The sequence below is a fragment of the Chiloscyllium plagiosum genome, unplaced genomic scaffold (genome assembly GCF_037043375.1).
Source record: "Chiloscyllium plagiosum isolate Xiang-an unplaced genomic scaffold, Cpla_swu_hap1 HiC_scaffold_37, whole genome shotgun sequence".
Classification (NCBI taxonomy): Eukaryota; Metazoa; Chordata; class Chondrichthyes; order Orectolobiformes; family Hemiscylliidae; genus Chiloscyllium; species Chiloscyllium plagiosum.
The window spans coordinates 2,635,562-2,658,484 of NW_028270175.1; the positions used below are offsets into that span (position 1 = coordinate 2,635,562).

A 22,923-nucleotide genomic window follows, 5' to 3' on the forward strand; every position below is an offset into this window, starting at 1 on the left:
CTCTCTCTCACTGTTAGTTGTCTTTCTTGCTGTTTTTATCTCTCTCTCTTTCTCTCTCTGTTTTTCTCCCTTTGTCTCTCTCGCTCGCTTTTTCTCTCTTTCGCTCGCTTTTTCTCTCTATCGCTCGCTTTTTCTCTCTCTCTCTCTATCGCTCGCATTTTCTCTCTCTCTCTCGCTCGCTTTTTCTCTCTCTCTCTCGCTCGCTTTTTCTCTCTCTTTTTCTCTCTCTCTCGCTCGCTTTTTCTCTCTCTCTCTCTCGCTCTTTCTCTCTCTCTCTCGCTCGCTTTTTCTCTCTCTCTCGCTCGCGCTTTCTCTGTCTCTCGCTTTTTCACGCTCGCACCCCCTCGCTTTTTCTCTCTCTCTCACTGTTTTTATCTCTCTCTCTCTCTCTCTCTCTCCCTGTTTCTGTCTCTCTCTCCCTGTTTCTGTCTCTCTCTCCCTGTTTCTGTCTCTCTCTCCCTGTTTCTGTCTCTCTCTCCCTGTTTCTGTCTCTCCCTCGCTGTCTTTGTCTCTCCCTCGCTGTTTTTGTCTCTCCCTCGCTGTTTTTGTCTCTCCCTCGCTGTTTTTGTCTCTCCCTCGCTGTTTTTGTCTCTCCCTCGCTGTTTTTGTCGCTCCCTCGCTGTTTTTGTCGCTCCCTCGCTGTTTTTGTCGCTCCCTCGCTGTTTTTGTCGCTCCCTCGCTGTTTTTGTCGCTCCCTCGCTGTTTTTGTCGCTCCCTCGCTGTTTTTGTCGCTCCCTCGCTGTTTTTGTCGCTCCCTCGCTGTTTTTGTCGCTCCCTCGCTGTTTTTGTCGCTCCCTCGCTGTTTTTGTCGCTCCCTCGCTGTTTTTGTCGCTCCCTCGCTGTTTTTGTCGCTCCCTCGCTGTTTTTGTCGCTCCCTCGCTGTTTTTGTCGCTCCCTCGCTGTTTTTGTCGCTCCCTCGCTGTTTTTGTCGCTCCCTCGCTGTTTTTGTCGCTCCCTCGCTGTTTTTGTCGCTCCCTCGCTGTTTTTGTCGCTCCCTCGCTGTTTTTGTCGCTCCCTCGCTGTTTTTGTCGCTCCCTCGCTGTTTTTGTCGCTCCCTCGCTGTTTTTGTCGCTCCCTCGCTGTTTTTGTCGCTCCCTCGCTGTTTTTGTCGCTCCCTCGCTGTTTTTGTCGCTCCCTCGCTGTTTTTGTCGCTCCCTCGCTGTTTTTGTCGCTCCCTCGCTGTTTTTGTCGCTCCCTCGCTGTTTCTGTCTCTCCCTCGCTGTTTCTGTCTCTCTCTCTCTCGCTGTTTTTGTCTCTCTCTCTCTCTCTCTCGCTGTTTTTGTCTCTCTCTCTCGCTGTTTTTTGTCCCTCTCTCTCGCTGTTTTTTGTCCCTCTCTCTCGCTGTTTTTTGTCCCTCTCTCTCTCTCTCTCGCTGTTATTTGTCCCTCTCTCTCCCTCGCTGTTTTTGTCTCTCCCTTGCTGTTTTTGTCTCTCCCTTGCTGTTTTTGTCTCTCCCTTGCTGTTTTTGTCTCTCCCTTGCTGTTTTTGTCTCTCCCTTGCTGTTTTTGTCTCTCCCTTGCTGTTTTTGTCTCTCCCTTGCTGTTTTTGTCTCTCCCTTGCTGTTTTTGTCTCTCCCTTGCTGTTTTTGTCTCTCCCTCGCTGTTTTTGTCTCTCCCTCGCTGTTTTTGTCTCTCCCTCGCTGTTTTTGTCTCTCCCTCGCTGTTTTTGTCTCTCCCTCGCTGTTTTTGTCTCTCCCTCGCTGTTTTTGTCTCTCCCTCGCTGTTTTTGTCTCTCCCTCGCTGTTTTTGTCTCTCCCTCGCTGTTTTTGTCTCTCCCTCGCTGTTTCTGTCTCTCCCTCGCTGTTTCTGTCTCTCTCTATCTCGCCGTTTTTGTCTCTCTCTCTCTCTCTCTCTCGCTGTTTTTGTCTCTCTCTCTCCTCTCCCTCTCTCTCTCTCGCTGTTTTTGTCTCTCTCTCTCTCTCTCTCGCTGTTTTTGTCTCTCTCTCTCGCTGTTTTTGTCTCTCTCTCTCTCTCTCTCGCTGTTTTTGTCTCTCTCTCTCGCTGTTTTTGTCTCTCTCTCTCTCTCACTGTTTTTTGTCCCTCTCTCTCGCTCGCTGTTTTTTGTCCCTCTCTCTCTCTCTCGCTCTCTCTCTCTGTTTTTGTCTGTCTGTCTCTCTCTCTCTCTCTCACTCGCTGTTTTTTCTCTCTCTCTCTCTCTTTCTCGCTGTTTTTTGTACCTCTCTCTCTCTCGCTGTTTTTGTATTTCTCTCGCTGTTTTTGTCTCTCTCTCTCTCTCTCTCGCTGTTTTTGTCTCTCTCTCTCTCGCTGTTTTTGTCTCTCTCTCTCTCTCGCTGTTTTTGTCTCTCTCTCTCCCTCGCTGTTTCTGTCTCTCCCTCGCTGTTTCTGTCTCTCCCTCGCTGTTTCTGTCTCTCCCTCGCTGTTTCTGTCTCTCCCTCGCTGTTTCTCTCTCTCCCTCGCTGTTTCTCTCTCTCCCTCGCTGTTTCTCTCTCTCCCTCGCTGTTTCTCTCTCTCCCTCGCTGTTTCTCTCTCTCCCTCGCTGTTTCTCTCTCTCCCTCGCTGTTTCTCTCTCTCCCTCGCTGTTTCTCTCTCTCCCTCGCTGTTTCTCTCTCTCCCTCGCTCTTTCTCTCTCTCCCTCGCTGTTTCTCTCTCTCCCTCGCTCTTTCTCTCTCTCCCTCGCTCTTTCTCTCTCTCCCTCGCTCTTTCTCTCTCTCCCTCGCTCTTTCTCTCTCTCCCTCGCTCTTTCTCTCTCTCCCTCGCTCTTTCTCTCTCTCCCTCGCTCTTTCTCTCTCTCCCTCGCTCTTTCTCTCTCTCCCTCGCTCTTTCTCTCTCTCCCTCGCTCTTTCTCTCTCTCCCTCGCTCTTTCTCTCTCTCCCTCGCTCTTTCTCTCTCTCCCTCGCTCTTTCTCTCTCTCCCTCGCTCTTTCTCTCTCTCCCTCGCTCTTTCTCTCTCTCCCTCGCTCTTTCTCTCTCTCCCTCGCTCTTTCTCTCTCTCCCTCGCTCTTTCTCTCTCTCCCTCGCTCTTTCTCTCTCTCCCTCGCTCTTTCTCTCTCTCCCTCGCTCTTTCTCTCTCTCCCTCGCTCTTTCTCTCTCTCCCTCGCTCTTTCTCTCTCTCCCTCGCTCTTTCTCTCTCTCCCTCGCTCTTTCTCTCTCTCCCTCGCTCTTTCTCTCTCTCCCTCGCTCTTTCTCTCTCTCCCTCGCTCTTTCTCTCTCTCCCTCGCTCTTTCTCTCTCTCCCTCGCTCTTTCTCTCTCTCCCTCGCTCTTTCTCTCTCTCCCTCGCTCTTTCTCTCTCTCCCTCGCTCTTTCTCTCTCTCCCTCGCTCTTTCTCTCTCTCCCTCGCTCTTTCTCTCTCTCTCTCCCTCGCTCTTTCTCTCTCTCCCTCGCTCTTTCTCTCTCTCCCTCGCTCTTTCTCTCTCTCTCTCTCTCTCCCTCGCTCTTTCTCTCTCTCTCTCTCTCTCCCTCGCTCTTTCTGTCTCTCTCTCTCTCCCTCGCTCTTTCTGTCTCTCTCTCTCTCTCCCTCGCTGTTTCTCTCTCTCTCTCTCTCTCTCTCTCTCTCTCGCTGTTTTTGTCTCTCTCTCTCTCTCTCTCGCCTATTTTCTTTTTCTCTCTCTCGCTGTTTTTCTCTCTCTCTCTCGCTGTTTTTTGTCCCTCTCTCTCTCTCTCGCTGTTTTTGTCTCTCTCTCTCTCTCTCTCTCGCTGTTTTTGTCTCTCTCTCTCGCCTATTTTCTTTTTCTCTCTCTATCTCTCTCTATCTCTCGCTGATTTTGTCTCTCTCTCTCTCTCACTGTTTTTTTGTCCCTCTCTCTCGCTCGCTCTTTTTTGTCCCTCTCTCTCTCGCTCTCTCTCTCTGTTTTTGTCTGTCTGTCTCACACTCTCTCTCTCTCTCTCTCTCTCTCTTTCTCTCTCTCACTCGCTGTTTTTTGTCTCTCTCTCTCTCTCGCTGTTTTTTGTACCTCTCTCTCTCTCTCTCTCGCTGTTTTTGTCTTTCTCTCGCTGTTTTTGTCTCTCTCTCTCGCTGTTTTTTGTCCCTCTCTCTCTCTCTCACTGTTAGTTGTCTTTCTTGCTGTTTTTATCTCTCTCTCTTTCTCTCTCTGTTTTTCTCCCTTTGTCTCTCTCGCTCGCTTTTTCTCTCTTTCGCTCGCTTTTTCTCTCTATCGCTCGCTTTTTCTCTCTCTCTCTCTATCGCTCGCATTTTCTCTCTCTCTCTCGCTCGCTTTTTCTCTCTCTCTCTCGCTCGCTTTTTCTCTCTCTTTTTCTCTCTCTCTCGCTCGCTTTTTCTCTCTCTCTCTCTCGCTCTTTCTCTCTCTCTCTCGCTCGCTTTTTCTCTCTCTCTCGCTCGCGCTTTCTCTGTCTCTCGCTTTTTCACGCTCGCACCCCCTCGCTTTTTCTCTCTCTCTCACTGTTTTTATCTCTCTCTCTCTCTCTCTCTCTCCCTGTTTCTGTCTCTCTCTCCCTGTTTCTGTCTCTCTCTCCCTGTTTCTGTCTCTCTCTCCCTGTTTCTGTCTCTCTCTCCCTGTTTCTGTCTCTCTCTCCCTGTTTCTGTCTCTCCCTCGCTGTCTTTGTCTCTCCCTCGCTGTTTTTGTCTCTCCCTCGCTGTTTTTGTCTCTCCCTCGCTGTTTTTGTCTCTCCCTCGCTGTTTTTGTCGCTCCCTCGCTGTTTTTGTCGCTCCCTCGCTGTTTTTGTCGCTCCCTCGCTGTTTTTGTCGCTCCCTCGCTGTTTTTGTCGCTCCCTCGCTGTTTTTGTCGCTCCCTCGCTGTTTTTGTCGCTCCCTCGCTGTTTTTGTCGCTCCCTCGCTGTTTTTGTCGCTCCCTCGCTGTTTTTGTCGCTCCCTCGCTGTTTTTGTCGCTCCCTCGCTGTTTTTGTCGCTCCCTCGCTGTTTTTGTCGCTCCCTCGCTGTTTTTGTCGCTCCCTCGCTGTTTTTGTCGCTCCCTCGCTGTTTTTGTCGCTCCCTCGCTGTTTTTGTCGCTCCCTCGCTGTTTTTGTCGCTCCCTCGCTGTTTTTGTCGCTCCCTCGCTGTTTTTGTCGCTCCCTCGCTGTTTTTGTCGCTCCCTCGCTGTTTTTGTCGCTCCCTCGCTGTTTTTGTCGCTCCCTCGCTGTTTTTGTCGCTCCCTCGCTGTTTTTGTCGCTCCCTCGCTGTTTTTGTCGCTCCCTCGCTGTTTTTGTCGCTCCCTCGCTGTTTTTGTCGCTCCCTCGCTGTTTTTGTCGCTCCCTCGCTGTTTTTGTCGCTCCCTCGCTGTTTTTGTCGCTCCCTCGCTGTTTTTGTCGCTCCCTCGCTGTTTTTGTCGCTCCCTCGCTGTTTTTGTCGCTCCCTCGCTGTTTTTGTCGCTCCCTCGCTGTTTCTGTCTCTCCCTCGCTGTTTCTGTCTCTCTCTCTCTCGCTGTTTTTGTCTCTCTCTCTCTCTCTCTCGCTGTTTTTGTCTCTCTCTCTCGCTGTTTTTTGTCCCTCTCTCTCGCTGTTTTTTGTCCCTCTCTCTCGCTGTTTTTTGTCCCTCTCTCTCTCTCTCTCGCTGTTATTTGTCCCTCTCTCTCCCTCGCTGTTTTTGTCTCTCCCTTGCTGTTTTTGTCTCTCCCTTGCTGTTTTTGTCTCTCCCTTGCTGTTTTTGTCTCTCCCTTGCTGTTTTTGTCTCTCCCTTGCTGTTTTTGTCTCTCCCTTGCTGTTTTTGTCTCTCCCTCGCTGTTTTTGTCTCTCCCTCGCTGTTTTTGTCTCTCCCTCGCTGTTTTTGTCTCTCCCTCGCTGTTTTTGTCTCTCCCTCGCTGTTTTTGTCTCTCCCTCGCTGTTTTTGTCTCTCCCTCGCTGTTTTTGTCTCTCCCTCGCTGTTTTTGTCTCTCCCTCGCTGTTTCTGTCTCTCCCTCGCTGTTTCTGTCTCTCTCTATCTCGCCGTTTTTGTCTCTCTCTCTCTCTCTCTCTCGCTGTTTTTGTCTCTCTCTCTCCTCTCCCTCTCTCTCTCTCGCTGTTTTTGTCTCTCTCTCTCTCTCTCTCGCTGTTTTTGTCTCTCTCTCTCGCTGTTTTTGTCTCTCTCTCTCTCTCTCTCGCTGTTTTTGTCTCTCTCTCTCGCTGTTTTTGTCTCTCTCTCTCTCTCACTGTTTTTTGTCCCTCTCTCTCGCTCGCTGTTTTTTGTCCCTCTCTCTCTCTCTCGCTCTCTCTCTCTGTTTTTGTCTGTCTGTCTCTCTCTCTCTCTCTCACTCGCTGTTTTTTCTCTCTCTCTCTCTCTTTCTCGCTGTTTTTTGTACCTCTCTCTCTCTCGCTGTTTTTGTATTTCTCTCGCTGTTTTTGTCTCTCTCTCTCTCTCTCTCGCTGTTTTTGTCTCTCTCTCTCTCTCGCTGTTTTTGTCTCTCTCTCTCTCTCGCTGTTTTTGTCTCTCTCTCTCTCTCGCTGTTTTTGTCTCTCTCTCTCTCGCTGTTTTTGTCTCTCTCTCTCTCGCTGTTTTTGTCTCTCTCTCTCTCGCTGTTTTTGTCTCTCTCTCTCTCTCTCTCTCGCTGTTTTTTGTCCCTCTCTCTCTCTCGCTGTTTTTTGTCCCTCTCTCTCTCGCTCTCTCTCTGTTTTTGTCACTCTCTCTTTCTTTCTTTCTCTCTCTCTCTCTCACTCGCTGTTTTTTGTCTCTCTCACTCTCTCTCGCTGTTTTTTGTACCTCTCTCTCTCTCGCTGTTTTTGTCTTTCTCTCGCTGTTTTTGTCTCTCTCTCTCGCTGTTTTTTGTCCCTCTTTCTCTCTCTCTCTCTCTCTCGCTGTTTTTGTCTCTCTCTCTAGCTGTTTTTGTCTCTCTCTCGCACTCTCTCTGTTTTTGTCTCTCTCTCTCTCGCTGTTTTTTATCCCTCTCTCTCTCTCTCTCTCGCTGTTTTTTGTCCCTCTCTCTCTCTCTCTCTCTCGCTGTTTTGTCTTTCTCTCGCTGTTTTTGTCTCTCTCTCTCGCTGTTTTTGTCTCTCTCTCTCTTGCTGTTTTGTATCCCTCTCTCTCTCTCTCTCGCTGTTTTTTGTCCCTCTCTCTCTCTGTTTTTGTCTCTCTCTCTCTCGCTGTTTTTGTCTCTCTCTCGCTGTTTTTGTCTCTCTCTCTCTCTCTCTCACGCTCTCTGTTTTTGTCTGTCTCTCTCTCACTCTCTCGCTGTTTTTGTCTCTCTCTCTCGCTCGCTGTTTTTGTGTCTCTCTCGCTCCCTCTCTCTCTCGCTCGCTGTTTTTTGTCCCTCTCTCTCTCTCTCGCTGTTTTTTGTCCCTCTCTCTCGCTTGCTGTTTTTGTCTTTCTCTCTCTTGCTGTTTTTTATCCCTCTCTCTCGCTGTTTTTTATCCCTCTCTCTCTCTCTCTCGCTGTTTTTTGTCCCTCTCTCTCTCTCTCTCTCTCGCTGTTTTTGTCCCTCTCTCTCTCTCTCGCTGTTTTGTCTTTCTCTCGCTGTTTTTGTCTCTCTCTCGCTCTCTCTGTTTTTGTCTCTCTCTCTCTCGCTGTTTTGTATCCCTCTCTCTCTCTCTCGCTGTTTTTTGTCCCTCTCTCTCTCTCTCGCTGTTTTTTGTCCCCCTCTCTCTCTGTTTTTGTGTCTCTCTCTCTCTCTCTCTCTCGCTGTTTTTGTCTCTCTCTCGCTGTTTTTGTCTCTCTCTCTCTCTCACGCTCTCTGTTTTTGTCTGTCTCTTTCTCACTGTTTTTGTCTCTCTTTCTCTCTCTCTCGCTGTTTTTGTCTCTCTCTCTCGCTGTTTTTTGTACCTCTCTCTCTCTCTCTCGCTGTTTTTGTCTTTCTCTCGCTGTTTTTGTCTCTCTCTCTCTCGCTGTTTTTGTCTCTCTCTCTCTCTCTTGCCTATTTTCTTTTTCTCTCTCTATCTCTCTCTCTCTCTCTCGCTGTTTTTGTCTCTCTCTCTCTCGCTGTTTTTGTCTCTCTCTCGCTGTTTTTGTCTCTCTCTCTCTCGCTGTTTTTGTCTCTCTCTCTCTCTCTCTCTCGCTGTTTTTTGTCCCTCTCTCTCTCTCGCTGTTTTTTGTCCCTCTCTCTCTCGCTCTCTCTCTGTTTTTGTCACTCTCTCTTTCTTTCTTTCTCTCTCTCTCTCTCACTCGCTGTTTTTTGTCTCTCTCTCTCTCTCTCTTGCTGTTTTTTGTACCTCTCTCTCTCTCTCTCGCTGTTTTTGTCTTTCTCTCGCTGTTTTTGTCTCTCTCTCTCTCTCGCTGTTTTTTGTCCCTCTCTCTCTCTCTCTCTCTCACTGTTTTGTCTTTCTCTCGCTGTTTTTGTCTCTCTCTCTCGCTGTTTTTGTCTCTCTCTCGCTCTCTCTCTGTTTTTGTCTCTCTCTCTCTCGCTGTTTTTTATCCCTCTCTCTCTCTCTCTTGCTGTTTTTTGTCCCTCTCTCTCTCTCTCTCTCGCTGTTTTTTGTCCCTCTCTCTCTCTCTCTCGCTGTTTTGTCTTTCTCTCGCTGTTTTTGTCTCTCTCTCTCTCTCTGTTTTTGTCTCTCTCTCGCTCTCTCTCTGTTTTTGTCTCTCTCTCTCTCTCGCTGTTTTGTATCCCTCTCTCTCTCTCTCTCGCTGTTTTTTGTCCCTCTCTCTCTCTCGCGCTGTTTTTTGTCCCTCTCTCTCTCTGTTTTTGTCTCTCTCTCTCTCTGTCTCTCTCTCTCTCTGTTTTTGTCTCTCTCTCGCTGTTTTTGTCTCTCTCTCGCTGTTTTTGTCTCTCTCTCGCTGTTTTTGTCTCTCTCTCGCTGTTTTTGTCTCTCTCTCGCTGTTTTTGTCTCTCTCTCTCTCTCACGCTCTCTGTTTTTGTCTGTCTCTCTCTCACTCTCTCGCTGTTTTTGTCTGTCTCTCTCTCGCTCGCTGTTTTTGTGTCTCTCTCGCTCTCTCTCTCTCTCTCGCTGTTTTTTGTCCCTCTCTCTCTCTCTCTCGCTGTTTTTTGTCCCTCTCTCTCGCTTGCTGTTTTTGTCTTTCTCTCGCTGTTTTTCTCTCTCTCTCTCTCGCTGTTTTTTATCCCTCTCTCTCTCTCGCTGTTTTTTGTACCTCTCTCTCTCTCTCTCTCGCTGTTTTTGTCTTTCTCTCGCTGTTTTTGTCTCTCTCTCTCGCTGTTTTTTGTCCCTCTTTCTCTCTCTTTCTCTCACTGTTTTGTCTTTCTCTCGCTCTCTCTCTGTTTTTGTCTCTCTCTCTCTCTCGCTGTTTTTTATCCCTCTCTCTCTCTCTCTCTCTCTCTCTCTCTCGCTGTTTTTTGTCCCTCTCTCTCTCTCGCTGTTTTTGTCCCTCTCTCTCTCTCTCGCTGTTTTGTCTTTCTCTCGCTGTTTTTGTCTCTCTCTCTCGCTGTTTTTGTCTCTCTCTCGCTCTCTCTCTGTTTTTGTCTCTCTCTCTCTCGCTGTTTTGTATCCCTCTCTCTCTCTCTCTCTCTCTCTCGCTGTTTTTTGTTCCTCTCTCTCTCTGTTTTTGTCTCTCTCTCTCGCTGTTTTTGTCTCTCTCTCTCGCTGTTTTTGTCTCTCTCTCTCGCTGTTTTTTGTCCCTCTCTCTCTCTCTCTCTCTCGCTGTTTTTTGTCCCTCTCTCTCTCTGTTTTTGTCTCTCTCTCTCGCTGTTTTTGTCTCTCTCTCGCTGTTTTTGTCTCTCTCTCTCTCTCTCTCACGCTCTCTGTTTTTGTCTGTCTCTCTCTCACTCTCTCGCTGTTTTTGTCTCTCTCTCTCGCTCGCTGTTTTTGTGTCTCTCTCGCTCTCTCTCTCTCTCGCTGTTTTTTGTCCCTCTCTCTCGCTTGCTGTTTTTGTCTTTCTCTCTCTCTCGCTGTTTTTTATCCCTCTCTCTCTCTCTCTCTCTCTCGCTGTTTTTTATCCCTCTCTCTCTCTCGCTGTTTTTTGTCCCTCTCTCTCTCTCGCTGTTTTTTGTCCCTCTCTCTCTCTCGCTGTTTTTGTCTCTCTCTCTCTCTCGCTGTTTTTTGTCCCTCTCTCTCTCTCGCTGTTTTTTGTCCCTCTCTCTCTCTCGCTGTTTTTGTCTTTCTCTCTCTCTCGCTGTTTTTTATCCCTCTCTCTCTCTCTCTCTCGCTGTTTTTTATCCCTCTCTCTCTCTCGCTGTTTTTGTATTTCTCTCGCTGTTTTTGTCTCTCTCTCTCTCTCTCGCTGTTTTTGTCTCTCTCTCTCTCTCTCGCTGTTTTTGTCTCTCTCTCTCTCTCGCTGTTTTTGTCTCTCTCTCTCTCTCGCTGTTTTTGTCTCTCTCTCTCTCGCTGTTTTTGTCTCTCTCTCTCTCGCTGTTTTTGTCTCTCTCTCTCTCGCTGTTTTTTGTCCCTCTCTCTCTCTCGCTGTTTTTTGTCCCTCTCTCTCTCGCTCTCTCTCTGTTTTTGTCACTCTTTCTTTCTTTCTCTCTCTCTCTCTCACTCGCTGTTTTTTGTCTCTCTCTCTCTCTCTTGCTGTTTTTTGTACCTCTCTCTCTCTCGCTGTTTTTGTCTTTCTCTCGCTGTTTTTGTCTCTCTCTCTCTCTCGCTGTTTTTTGTCCCTCTCTCTCTCTCTCTCACTGTTTTGTCTTTCTCTCGCTGTTTTTGTCTCTCTCTCTCGCTGTTTTTGTCTCTCTCTCGCTCTCTCTCTGTTTTTGTCTCTCTCTCTCTCGCTGTTTTTTATCCCTCTCTCTCTCTCTCTTGCTGTTTTTTGTCCCTCTCTCTCTCTCTCGCTGTTTTTTGTCCCTCTCTCTCTCTCTCTCTCGCTGTTTTGTCTTTCTCTCGCTGTTTTTGTCTCTCTCTCTCTCTCTGTTTTTGTCTCTCTCTCGCTCTCTCTCTGTTTTTGTCTCTCTCTCTCTCTCGCTGTTTTTGTCTCTCTCTCTCGCTGTTTTTGTCTCTCTCTCTCGCTGTTTTTTGTCCCTCTCTCTCTCTCTCTCTCTCGCTGTTTTTTGTCCCTCTCTCTCTCTGTTTTTGTCTCTCTCTCTCGCTGTTTTTGTCTCTCTCTCGCTGTTTTTGTCTCTCTCTCTCTCTCTCTCACGCTCTCTGTTTTTGTCTGTCTCTCTCTCACTCTCTCGCTGTTTTTGTCTCTCTCTCTCGCTCGCTGTTTTTGTGTCTCTCTCGCTCTCTCTCTCTCTCGCTGTTTTTTGTCCCTCTCTCTCGCTTGCTGTTTTTGTCTTTCTCTCTCTCTCGCTGTTTTTTATCCCTCTCTCTCTCTCTCTCTCTCTCGCTGTTTTTTATCCCTCTCTCTCTCTCGCTGTTTTTTGTCCCTCTCTCTCTCTCGCTGTTTTTTGTCCCTCTCTCTCTCTCGCTGTTTTTGTCTCTCTCTCTCTCTCGCTGTTTTTTGTCCCTCTCTCTCTCTCGCTGTTTTTTGTCCCTCTCTCTCTCTCGCTGTTTTTGTCTTTCTCTCTCTCTCGCTGTTTTTTATCCCTCTCTCTCTCTCTCTCTCGCTGTTTTTTATCCCTCTCTCTCTCTCGCTGTTTTTGTATTTCTCTCGCTGTTTTTGTCTCTCTCTCTCTCTCTCGCTGTTTTTGTCTCTCTCTCTCTCTCTCGCTGTTTTTGTCTCTCTCTCTCTCTCGCTGTTTTTTATCCCTCTCTCTCTCTCTCTCTCTCTCGCTGTTTTGTCTTTCTCTCGCTGTTTTTGTCTCTCTCTCTCTCTCTGTTTTTGTCTCTCTCTCGCTCTCTCTCTGTTTTTGTCTCTCTCTCTCTCTCGCTGTTTTGTATCCCTCTCTCTCTCTCTCTCGCTGTTTTTTGTCCCTCTCTCTCTCTCGCGCTGTTTTTTGTCCCTCTCTCTCTCTGTTTTTGTCTCTCTCTCTCTCTGTCTCTCTCTCTGTTTTTGTCTCTCTCTCGCTGTTTTTGTCTCTCTCTCGCTGTTTTTGTCTCTCTCTCGCTGTTTTTGTCTCTCTCTCGCTGTTTTTGTCTCTCTCTCTCTCTCACGCTCGCTGTTTTTGTCTCTCTCTCTCGCTCGCTGTTTTTGTGTCTCTCTCGCTCTCTCTCTCTCTCGCTGTTTTTTGTCCCTCTCTCTCTCTCTCGCTGTTTTTTGTCCCTCTCTCTCGCTTGCTGTTTTTGTCTTTCTCTCGCTGTTTTTGTCTCTCTCTCTCTCGCTGTTTTTTATCCCTCTCTCTCTCGCTGTTTTTTGTACCTCTCTCTCTCTCTCTCTCTCTCTCGCTGTTTTTGTCTTTCTCTCGCTGTTTTTGTCTCTCTCTCTCGCTGTTTTTTGTCCCTCTTTCTCTCTCTCTCTGTTTTTGTCTCTCTCTCTCTCTCGCTGTTTTTTATCCCTCTCTCTCTCTCTCTCGCTGTTTTTTGTCCCTCTCTCTCTCTCGCTGTTTTTGTCCCTCTCTCTCTCTCTCGCTGTTTTGTCTTTCTCTCGCTGTTTTTGTCTCTCTCTCTCGCTGTTTTTGTCTCTCTCTCGCTCTCTCTCTGTTTTTGTCTCTCTCTCTCTCTCGCTGTTTTTTATCCCTCTCTCTCTCTCTCTCGCTGTTTTTTGTCCCTCTCTCTCTCTCGCTGTTTTTGTCCCTCTCTCTCTCTCTCGCTGTTTTGTCTTTCTCTCGCTGTTTTTGTCTCTCTCTCTCGCTGTTTTTGTCTCTCTCTCGCTCTCTCTCTGTTTTTGTCCCTCTCTCTCTCTCTCGCTGTTTTGTCTTTCTCTCGCTGTTTTTGTCTCTCTCTCTCGCTGTTTTTGTCTCTCTCTCGCTCTCTCTCTGTTTTTGTCTCTCTCTCGCTCTCTCTCTGTTTTTGTCTCTCTCTCTCTCTCGCTGTTTTTTGTCCCTCTCTCTCTCTCGCTGTTTTTGTCCCTCTCTCTCTCTCTCGCTGTTTTGTCTCTCTCTCTCGCTGTTTTTGTCTCTCTCTCTCGCTGTTTTTGTCTCTCTCTCGCTCTCTCTCTGTTTTTGTCTCTCTCTCTCTCTCTCGCTGTTTTGTATCCCTCTCTCTCTCTCTCTCTCGCTGTTTTTTGTTCCTCTCTCTCTCTGTTTTTGTCTCTCTCTCTCGCTGTTGTTGTCTCTCTCTCTCGCTGTTTTTGTCTCTCTCTCTCGCTGTTTTTTGTCTCTCTCTCTCTCTCTCTCTCTCGCTGTTTTTTGTCCCTCTCTCTCTCTGTTTTTGTCTCTCTCTCTCGCTGTTTTTGTCTCTCTCTCGCTGTTTTTGTCTCTCTCTCTCTCTCTCTCTCACGCTCTCTGTTTTTGTCTGTCTCTCTCTCACTCTCTCGCTGTTTTTGTCTCTCTCTCTCGCTCGCTGTTTTTGTGTCTCTCTCGCTCTCTCTCTCTCTCTCGCTGTTTTTTGTCCCTCTCTCTCTCTCGCTGTTTTTTGTCCCTCTCTCTCGCTTGCTGTTTTTTGTCCCTCTCTCTCTCTGTTTTTGTCTCTCTCTCTCGCTGTTTTTGTCTCTCTCTCGCTGTTTTTTATCCCTCTCTCTCTCTCTCTCTCTCGCTGTTTTTTATCCCTCTCTCTCTCTCGCTGTTTTTTGTCCCTCTCTCTCTCTCGCTGTTTTTTGTCCCTCTCTCTCTCTCTCGCTGTTTTTTGTCCCCCTCTCTCTCTCTCGCTGTTTTGTCTTTCTCTCACTGTTTTTGTCTCTCTCTCGCTCTCTCTGTTTTTGTCTCACTCTCTCTCGCTGTTTTGTATCCCTCTCTCTCTCTCTCTCGCTGTTTTTTGTCCCTCTCTCTCTCTCGCTGTTTTTGTCTCTCTCTCTCTCTCACGCTCTCTGTTTTTGTCTCTCTTTCTCACTGTTTTTGTCTCTCTCTCTCTCTCTCTCGCAGTTTTTGTCTCTCTCTCTCGCTGTTTTTTGTACCTCTCTCTCTCTCTCTCTCTCGCTGTTTTTGTCTTTCTCTCGCTGTTTTTGTCTCTCTCTCTCTCGCTGTTTTTGTCTCTCTCTCTCTCTCTTGCCTATTTTCTTTTTCTCTCTCTATCTCTCTCTCTCTCTCTCTCGCTGTTTTTGTCTCTCTCTCTCTCTCTGTTTTTTGTCCCTCTCTCTCTCTCGCTGTTTTTTGTCCCTCTCTCTCTCGCTCTCTCTCTGTTTTTGTCACTCTCTCTTTCTTTCTTTCTCTCTCTCTCTCTCACTCGCTGTTTTTTGTCTCTCTCTCTTTCTCTCTTGCTGTTTTTTGTACCTCTCTCTCTCTCTCTCGCTGTTTTTGTCTTTCTCTCGCTGTTTTTGTCTCTCTCTCTCTCGCTGTTTTTTGTCCCTCTCTCTCTCTCTCTCTCTCTCTCTCTCTCGCTGTTTTTTGTCCCTCTCTCTCTCTCTCTCTCTCTCTCTCTCTCACTGTTTTGTCTTTCTCTCGCTGTTTTTGTCTCTCTCTCTCGCTGTTTTTGTCTCTCTCTCGCTCTCTCTCTGTTTTTGTCTCTCTCTCTCTCGCTGTTTTTTATCCCTCTCTCTCTCTCGCTGTTTTGTCTTTCTCTCGCTGTTTTTGTTTCTCTCTCTCGCTGTTTTTGTCTCTCTCTCGCTCTCTCTCTGTTTTTGTCTCTCTCTCTCTCTCGCTGTTTTTTGTCCCTCTCTCTCTCTCGCGCTGTTTTTTGTCCCTCTCTCTCTCTGTTTTTGTCTCTCTCTCTCTCTGTCTCTCTCTCTCTCTGTTTTTGTCTCTCTCTCGCTGTTTTTGTCTCTCTCTCGCTGTTTTTGTCTCTCTCTCGCTGTTTTTGTCTCTCTCTCTCTCTCACGCTCGCTGTTTTTGTCTCTCTCTCGCTCGCTGTTTTTGTGTCTCTCTCGCTCTCTCTCTCTCTCTCGCTGTTTTTTGTCCCTCTCTCTCTCTCTCGCTGTTTTTGTCTTTCTCTCGCTGTTTTTGTCTCTCTCTCGCTGTTTTTTATCCCTCTCTCTCTCGCTGTTTTTTGTACCTCTCTCTCTCTCTCTCGCTGTTTTTGTCTTTCTCTCGCTGTTTTTGTCTCTCTCTCTCGCTGTTTTTTGTCCCTCTTTCTCTCTCTCTCTCACTGTTTTGTCTTTCTCTCGCTGTTTTTGTCTCTCTCTCGCTCTCTCTCTGTTTTTGTCTCTCTCTCTCTCTCGCTGTTTTTTATCCCTCTCTCTCTCTCTCTCTCGCTGTTTTTTGTCCCTCTCTCTCTCTCGCTGTTTTTGTCCCTCTCTCTCTCTCGCTGTTTTTTGTCCCTCTCTCTCTCTCTCGCTGTTTTGTCTTTCTCTCGCTGTTTTTGTCTCTCTCTCTCGCTGTTTTTGTCTCTCTCTCGCTCTCTCTCTCTCTCTCGCTGTTTTGTATCCCTCTCTCTCTCTCTCTCGCTGTTTTTTGTCCCTCTCTCTCTCTCTCTCTCGCTGTTTTTTGTCCCTCTCTCTCTCTGTTTTTGTCTCTCTCTCTCGCTGTTTTTGTCTCTCTCTCTCGCTGTTTTTGTCTCTCGCTGTTTTTTGTCCCTCTCTCTCTCTCTCTCTCGCTGTTTTTTGTCCCTCTCTCTCTCTGTTTTTGTCTCTCTCTCTCGCTGTTTTTGTCTCTCTCTCGCTGTTTTTGTCTCTCTCTCTCTCTCTCACGCTCTCTGTTTTTGTCTGTCTCTCTCTCACTCTCTCGCTGTTTTTGTCTCTCTCTCTCGCTCGCTGTTTTTGTGTCTCTCTCGCTCATTCTCTCTCTCTCGCTGTTTTTTGTCCCTCTCTCTCTCTCTCGCTGTTTTTTGTCCCTCTCTCTCGCTTGCTGTTTTTGTCTTTCTCTCTCTCTCGCTGTTTTTTATCCCTCTCTCTCTCTCTCGCTGTTTTTTATCCCTCTCTCTCTCTCGCTGTTTTTTGTCCCTCTCTCTCTCTCGCTGTTTTTTGTCCCTCTCTCTCTCTCTCGCTGTTTTTTGTCCCTCTCTCTCTCTCTCTCTCTCGCTGTTTTGTCTTTCTCTCGCTGTTTTTGTCTCTCTCTCGCTCTCTCTGTTTTTGTCTCACTCTCTCTCGCTGTTTTGTATCCCTCTCTCTCTCTCTCGCTGTTTTTTGTCCCTCTCTCTCTCTCGCTGTTTTTTGTCCCCCTCTCTCTCTGTTTTTGTCTCTCTCTCTCTCGCTGTTTTTGTCTCTCTCTCGCTGTTTTTGTCTCTCTCTCGCTGTTTTTGTCTCTCTCTCGCTGTTTTTGTCTCTCTCTCGCTGTTTTTGTCTCTCTCTCGCTGTTTTTGTCTCTCTCTCTCTCTCACGCTCTCTGTTTTTGTCTGTCTCTTTCTCACTGTTTTTGTCTCTCTCTCTCTCTCTCGCTGTTTTTGTCTCTCTCTCTCGCTGTTTTTTGTACCTCTCTCTCTCTCTCTCTCTCTCGCTGTTTTTGTCTTTCTCTCGCTGTTTTTGTCTCTCTCTCTCTCGCTGTTTTTGTCTCTCTCTCTCTCTCACGCTCGCTGTTTTTGTCTCTCTCTCTCGCTCGCTGTTTTTGTGTCTCTCTCGCTCTCTCTCTCTCTCGCTGTTTTTTGTCCCTCTCTCTCTCTCTCGCTGTTTTTTGTCCCTCTCTCTCGCTTGCTGTTTTTGTCTTTCTCTCGCTGTTTTTGTCTTTCTCTCGCTGTTTTTGTCTCTCTCTCTCTCGCTGTTTTTTATCCCTCTCTCTCTCTCGCTGTTTTTTATCCCTCTCTCTCTCTCGCTGTTTTTTATCCCTCTCTCTCTCTCGCTGTTTTTTGTCCCTCTCTCTCTCGCTGTTTTTTGTCTCTCTCTCTCTCTCTCGCTGTTTTTGTCTCTCTCTCGCTCTCTGTTTTTGTCTCTCTCTCTCTCCCCTTTTTGTATCCCTCTCTCACTCTCTCGCTGTTTTTTGTCCCTCTCTCTGTTTTTGTCTCTCTCTCTCTCTCTCGCTGTTTTTGTCTCTCTCTCGCTGTTTTTGTCTCTCTCTCTCTCTCACGCTCTCTGTTTTTGTCTGTCTCTCTCTCACTGTTTTTGTCTCTCTCTCTCTCTCTCTCTCGCTGTTTTTGTCTCTCTCTCTCTCTCTCTCTCTCTCGCTGTTTTTTGTACCTCTCTCTCTCTCTCTCGCTGTTTTTGTCTTTCTCTCGCTGTTTTTGTCTCTCTCTCTCTTGCCTATTTTCTTTTTCTCTCTCTATCTCTCTCTCTCTCTCTCTCTCTCGCTGTTTTTGTCTCTCTCTCTCTCTCTGTTTTTTGTCCCTCTCTCTCTCTCGCTGTTTTTTGTCCCTCTCTCTCTCGCTCTCTCTCTGTTTTTGTCACTCTCTCTTTCTTTCTTTCTCTCTCTCTCTCTCACTCGCTGTTTTTTGTCTCTCTCTCTCTCTCTCGCTGTTTTTTGTACCTCTCTCTCTCTCTCTCTCTCGCTGTTTTTGTCTTTCTCTCGCTGTTTTTGTCTCTCTCTCTCTCTCTCTCGCTGTTTTTTGTCCCTCTCTCTCTCACTGTTTTGTCTTTCTTTCGCTGTTTTTGTCTCTCTCTCTCGCTGTTTTTGTCTCTCTCTCGCTGTTTTTGTCTCTCTCTCTCTCTCTCTCGCTGTTTTTTATCCCTCTCTCTCTCTCTTGCTGTTTTTTGTCCCTCTCTCTCTCTCTCTCGCTGTTTTTTGTCCCTCTCTCTCTCTCGCTGTTTTTTGTCCCTCTCTCTCTCTCTCTCTCTCTCTCGCTGTTTTGTCTTTCTCTCGCTGTTTTGTCTTTCTCTCGCTGTTTTGTCTTTCTCTCGCTGTTTTTGTCTTTCTCTCTCGCTGTTTTTGTCTCTCTCTCGCTCTCTCTCTGTTTTTGTCTCTCTCTCTCTCGCTGTTTTGTATCCCTCTCTCTCTCTCTCTCGCTGTTTTTTGTCCCTCTCTCTCTCTCTGTTTTTGTCTCTCTCTCTCTCTCTCTCGCTGTTTTTGTCTCTCTCTCGCTGTTTTTGTCTCTCTCTCTCTCTCACGCTCTCTGTTTTTGTCTGTCTCTCTCTCACTGTTTTTGTCTCTCTCTCTCGCTGTTTTTGTCTCTCTCTCTCTCGCTGTTTTTGTCTCTCTCTCTCTCTCTCTCGCTGTTTTTGTCTCTCTTTCTCTTCTCTCTCACTCGCTGTTTTTGTCTCTCTCTCGCTGTTTTTGTCTGTCTGTCTCTCTCTCTCTCTCTTTCTCTCTCTCTCTGTTTTTGTATCTCTCTCTTGCCTATTTTTTCTCTCTCTCTCTGTTTTTGTATCTCTCTCTTGCCTATTTTTTCTCTCTCTCGCTGTTTTTGTCTCTCTCTCTCTCTCACGCTCTCTGTTTTTGTCTGTCTCTCTCTCACTGTTTTTGTCTCTCTCTCTCTCTCTCTCTCGCTGTTTTTGTCTCTCTCTCTCTTCTCTCTCACTCGCTGTTTTTGTCTCTCTCTCGCTGTTTTTGTCTGTCTGTCTCTCTCTCTCTCTCTTTCTCTCTCTCTCTGTTTTTGTATCTCTCTCTTGCCTATTTTTTCTCTCTCTCTCTGTTTTTGTATCTCTCTCTCTTGCCTATTTTCTTTCTCTCTCTCTCTCTCTCTCTCTCTCTCTCTCTCTCTCTCTCTCTCTCTCTCGCTTTTTCTCTCTCTCTCTCTCTCTCGCTCGCTTTTTCTCTCTCTCTCTCTCTCGCTCGCTTTTTCTCTCTCTCTCTCTCACGCTCTCTGTTTTTGTCTGTCTCTCTCTCACTCTCTCGCTGTTTTTGTCTCTCTCTCTCGCTCGCTGTTTTTGTGTCTCTCTCGCTCTCTCTCTCTCTCTCTCGCTGTTTTTTGTCCCTCTCTCTCTCTCTCGCTGTTTTTTGTCCCTCTCTCTCTCTCTCGCTGTTTTTTGTCCCTCTCTCTCGCTGTTTTTGTCTTTCTCTCTCTCTCGCTGTTTTTTATCCCTCTCTCTCTCTCTCTCTCTCGCTGTTTTTTATCCCTCTCTCTCTCTCGCTGTTTTTTGTCCCTCTCTCTCTCGCGCTGTTTTTTGTCCCTCTCTCTCTCTCTCGCTGTTTTTTGTCCCTCTCTCTCTCTCTCGCTGTTTTGTCTTTCTCTCGCTGTTTTTGTCTCTCTCTCGCTCTCTCTGTTTTTGTCTCTCTCTCTCTCGCTGTTTTGTATCCCTCTCTCTCTCTCTCTCGCTGTTTTTTGTCCCTCTCTCTCTCTCTCGCTGTTTTTGTCTCTCTCTCGCTGTTTTTGTCTCTCTCTCGCTGTTTTTGTCTCTCTCTCGCTGTTTTTGTCTCTCTCTCGCTGTTTTTGTCTCTCTCTCGCTGTTTTTGTCTCTCTCTCTCTCACGCTCTCTGTTTTTGTCTGTCTCTTTCTCACTGTTTTTGTCTCTCTCTCTCTCTCTCGCTGTTTTTGTCTCTCTCTCTCGCTGTTTTTTGTACCTCTCTCTCTCTCTCTCTCGCTGTTTTTGTCTCTCTCTCTCTCTCGCTGTTTTTGTCTCTCTCTCTCTCTCACGCTCGCTGTTTTTGTCTCTCTCTCTCGCTCGCTGTTTTTGTGTCTCTCTCGCTCTCTCTCTCTCGCTGTTTTTTGTCCCTCTCTCTCTCTCTCGCTGTTTTTTGTCCCTCTCTCTCGCTGTTTTTGTCTTTCTCTCGCTGTTTTTGTCTCTCTCTCTCTCGCTGTTTTTTATCCCTCTCTCTCTCTCTCGCTGTTTTTGTCCCTCTCTCTCGCTGTTTTTTGTCCCTCTCTCTCTCGCTGTTTTTTGTCTCTCTCTCTCGCTGTTTTTTGTCCCTCTCTCTCTCTCTCGCTGTTTTGTCTTTCTCTCGCTGTTTTTGTCTCTCTCTCTCTCGCTGTTTTGTATCCCTCTCTCACTCTCTCGCTGTTTTTTGTCCCTCTCTCTCTCTGTTTTTGTCTCTCTCTCTCTCTCTCTCGCTGTTTTTGTCTCTCTCTCGCTGTTTTTGTCTCTCTCTCGCTGTTTTTGTCTCTCTCTCGCTGTTTTTGTCTCTCTCTCTCTCTCACGCTCTCTGTTTTTGTCTGTCTCTCTCTCACTGTTTTTGTCTCTCTCTCTCTCTCTCTCTCTCTCTCTCGCTGTTTTTTGTACCTCTCTCTCTCTCTCTCTCTCGCTGTTTTTGTCTTTCTCTCGCTGTTTTTGTCTTTCTCTCGCTGTTTTTGTCTCTCTCTCTCTCTCTGTTTTTGTCTCTCTCTCTCTTGCCTATTTTCTTTTTCTCTCTCTATCTCTCTCTCTCTCTCTCTCTCGCTGTTTTTGTCTCTCTCTCTCTCTCTCTGTTTTTTGTCCCTCTCTCTCTCTCGCTGTTTTTTGTCCCTCTCTCTCTCGCTCTCTCTCTGTTTTTGTCACTCTCTCTTTCTTTCTTTCTTTCTCTCTCTCTCTCTCACTCGCTGTTTTTTGTCTCTCTCTCTCTCACTCGCTGTTTTTTGTACCTCTCTCTCTCTCTCTCTCTCTCGCTGTTTTTGTCTTTCTCTCGCTGTTTTTGTCTCTCTCTCTCTCTCTCTCTCTCTCGCTGTTTTTTGTCCCTCTCTCTCTCTCTCACTGTTTTGTCTTTCTCTCGCTGTTTTTGTCTCTCTCTCTCGCTGTTTTTGTCTCTCTCTCGCTCTCTCGCTGTTTTTGTCTCTCTCTCGCTCTCTCTCTGTTTTTGTCTCTCTCTCGCTCTCTCTCTGTTTTTGTCTCTCTCTCTCTCGCTGTTTTTTATCCCTCTCTCTCTCTTGCTGTTTTTTGTCCCTCTCTCTCTCTCTCTCACTGTTTTTTGTCCCTCTCTCTCTCTCTCTCTCGCTGTTTTTTGTCCCTCTCTCTCTCTCTCTCTCTCTCGCTGTTTTGTCTTTCTCTCGCTGTTTTGTCTTTCTCTCGCTGTTTTTGTCTTTCTCTCTCGCTGTTTTTGTCTCTCTCTCTCTCTCGCTGTTTTGTATCCCTCTCTCTCTCTCTCTCGCTGTTTTTTGTCCCTCTCTCTCTCTCTGTTTTTGTCTCTCTCTCTCTCTCTCTCTCGCTGTTTTTGTCTCTCTCTCGCTGTTTTTGTCTCTCTCTCTCTCTCACGCTCTCTGTTTTTGTCTGTCTCTCTCTCACTGTTTTTGTCTCTCTCTCTCGCTGTTTTTGTCCCTCTCTCTCGCTCGCTGTTTTTGTGTCTCTCTCGCTCTCTCTTGTCCCTCTCTCTCTCTCGCTGTTTTTTGTCCCTCTCTCTCGCTTGCTGTTTTTTGTCTTTCTCTCGCTGTTTTTGTCTCTCTTTCTCTCGCTGTTTTTGTCTCTCTCTCTCTCGCTGTTTTTGTCTCTCTCTCTCTCGCTGTTTTTGTCTCTCTCTCTCTCTCTCGCTGTTTTTGTCTCTCTCTCTCGCTGTTTTTGTCTCTCTCTCTCTTCTCTCTCACTCGCTGTTTTTGTCTCTCTCTCGCTGTTTTTGTCTCTCTCTCGCTGTTTTTGTCTGTCTGTCTCTCTCTCTCTCTCTCTTTCTCTCTCTGTTTTTGTATCTCTCTCTTGCCTATTTTTTCTCTCTCTCTCTGTTTTTGTATCTCTCTCTCTTGCCTATTTTCTTTCTCTCTCTCTCTCTCTCTCTCTCTCTCTCTCTCTCTCTCTCTCTCTCTCTCTCTCTCTCTCTCGCTTTTTCTCTCTCTCTCGCGCTTTCTCTGTCTCTCGCTTTTTCACGCTTGCGCCCCTTCGCTTTTTCTCTCTCTCACACTGTTTTTATCTCTCTCTCTCTCTCTCTCTCGCTGTTTTTGTCTCTCTCTCTCGCTGTTTTTGTGTCTCTCTCTCTCGCTGTTTTTGTCTCTCTCTGTTTTTGTCTCTCTCTGTCTCTCGCTGTTTTTGTGTCTCTCTCTCTCTCGCTGTTTTTGTGTCTCTCTCTCGCTGTTTTTGTCTCTCTCTCTCTCTCTTGCCTATTTTCTTTTTATCTCTCTCTATCTCTCTCTCTCGCTGTTTTTGTCTCTCTCTCTCTCGCTGTTTTTGTCCCTCTCTCCCTCTCTCACTGTTTTTTGTTTGTCTCTCTCTTGCTGTTTTTGTCTCTCTCGCTGTTTTTGACTCTCTCTCTCTTGCTGTTTTTTGTTCCTGTCTCTCTTGCTGTTTTTTGTCCCTCTCTCTCTCTCGCTGTCTCTCTCTCTCTCTCCCTCTCGCTGTTTCTCTCTCTCTCTCTCTCTCGCTGTTTTTGTGTGTCTCTCTCTCTCGCTGTTTTTTGTCTCTCTCTCTTGCTGTTTTTGTCTCTCTCTCTCTCTCTTGCTGTTTTTTGTGTCTCTCTCTCTTGCTTTTTCTATCTCTCTCTCGGGTGCGCTTTTTCTGTCTGTCTGTCTCTCTCTCTCTTTTTCTGTCTTTCTTGTTTTTTCTGTCTCTCGCTTTGTCTTTCTGTCTGTCTGTCGCTCTTTCTGTCTGTCGCTCTCTCGCTTTTTCTGTCTGTCTGTGTCTCTCTCTCTCTCGCTCGCTCGCTCTCTGTTTCTCTCTTGCTCGCTCGCTTTTTCTCTGTCTCTCGCTGGATGACGGTTTTGAAGTGAAATGTTGCTTCCTTCCAGATCCTGAGTTGCTGTTTTATTTCTGCAACAAACGAAGCATTTGTGAGATTGAAATTTTTGTAAAGCCAGCCCCTGAATCTCCAGCCAGTGTGAACACTGCCCTGGCTAATCACCTCTCCTGTGCTTCTGGCATGAAGGTTTACAAATGTTTTTATTCTTATCAGTGGTGGTCTTGGTGTGGAGTGAGAGCTGGATTCCTGAGCGGGAAACGAAAGCTGCTCCCACTCCTTTTCTGCTGACCCTCTCTCAGCCAAGGATGAAACCTGTCAACATTGAACAAAGGGTTTGGGGCACTTCATGAGAGTTGATTTGTTTAAACGTCTTCCCCATTCATCAGCCTAACGTGTGTGTGTGTGTGTGTGTGTGTGTGTGTGTGTGTGTGTGTGTGTGTGTGTGTGTGTGTGTGTGTGTGTGTGTGTGTATATGGCCCAGTATAAGGCAATCACTATGGTTACCAGCTGTGACCTGTGACCTCTAGCTGAATACTTAGCTCTTGCTGGTGCCCCTCTGAAGCAGTGCGCCATTGGACAGAGCTGCGTCACACTGATTAAATACCTAAATATTGTGAGCATATTTTTCACTTGGCAAAGATCCAGTTTTGAAGGGTTTGATTTGTGCTTTCTCTCTTTAAGATCATATTCCTGCTTTTGTTTGATTTGTCTAAGGGCTAGGCGGTGTTCAGTTCAGAGGTCAGTAAGTGTTTTCAATCTCTCCTGCTCGCTCTCGCTCTCTCTCTTCCCCCCCCCCCCCCTCTCGCTCCATGTTCGGTCTCCTGGTTACAGCGCTGAGGCTTGTACAGCTCAGTCACTCTGACACAAAGGAAAATGCTTGACTCATTGTGGCACAGCAGATTTCCATTTGAGTTTACTCTCTGAAGCAGCTGCAGATTTTCCCTGAAATAATCAGCTGCAGCTTTTGAGGTAGGGCCGAGATTCCTGCTTAAATTCTGGTC

The 22,923-nt window shown here is 47.0% G+C and overlaps 1 protein-coding gene and 1 pseudogene across 20 annotated transcripts in view; one reads left to right on the plus strand and one right to left on the minus strand.

Moving 5' to 3' along the window:
- Nucleotides 1-19,478, minus strand: part of LOC148139742 (uncharacterized) — a 49,599-nt pseudogene extending 30,121 nt beyond the window's left edge.
- The window catches only part of LOC122540474 (polyhomeotic-like protein 2), a 308,477-nt gene that overhangs the window by 166,173 nt on the left and 119,381 nt on the right, over nucleotides 1-22,923 (plus strand). Inside the window, exon 1 of one of the 20 annotated variants that reach the window (XM_087980212.1) lies at nucleotides 21,598-22,108. The exons of 18 other annotated variants lie outside the window; for them this stretch is intronic. In XM_087980212.1, the coding sequence (XP_087836338.1) occupies nucleotides 22,103-22,108 (6 nt within the window). In that variant the 5' untranslated portion in view covers nucleotides 21,598-22,102. Of the gene's footprint in view, nucleotides 1-21,597; nucleotides 22,109-22,778; nucleotides 22,892-22,923 lie in introns of those variants that run through there. One more of the 20 variants, XM_087980215.1, reaches the window with a different exon arrangement.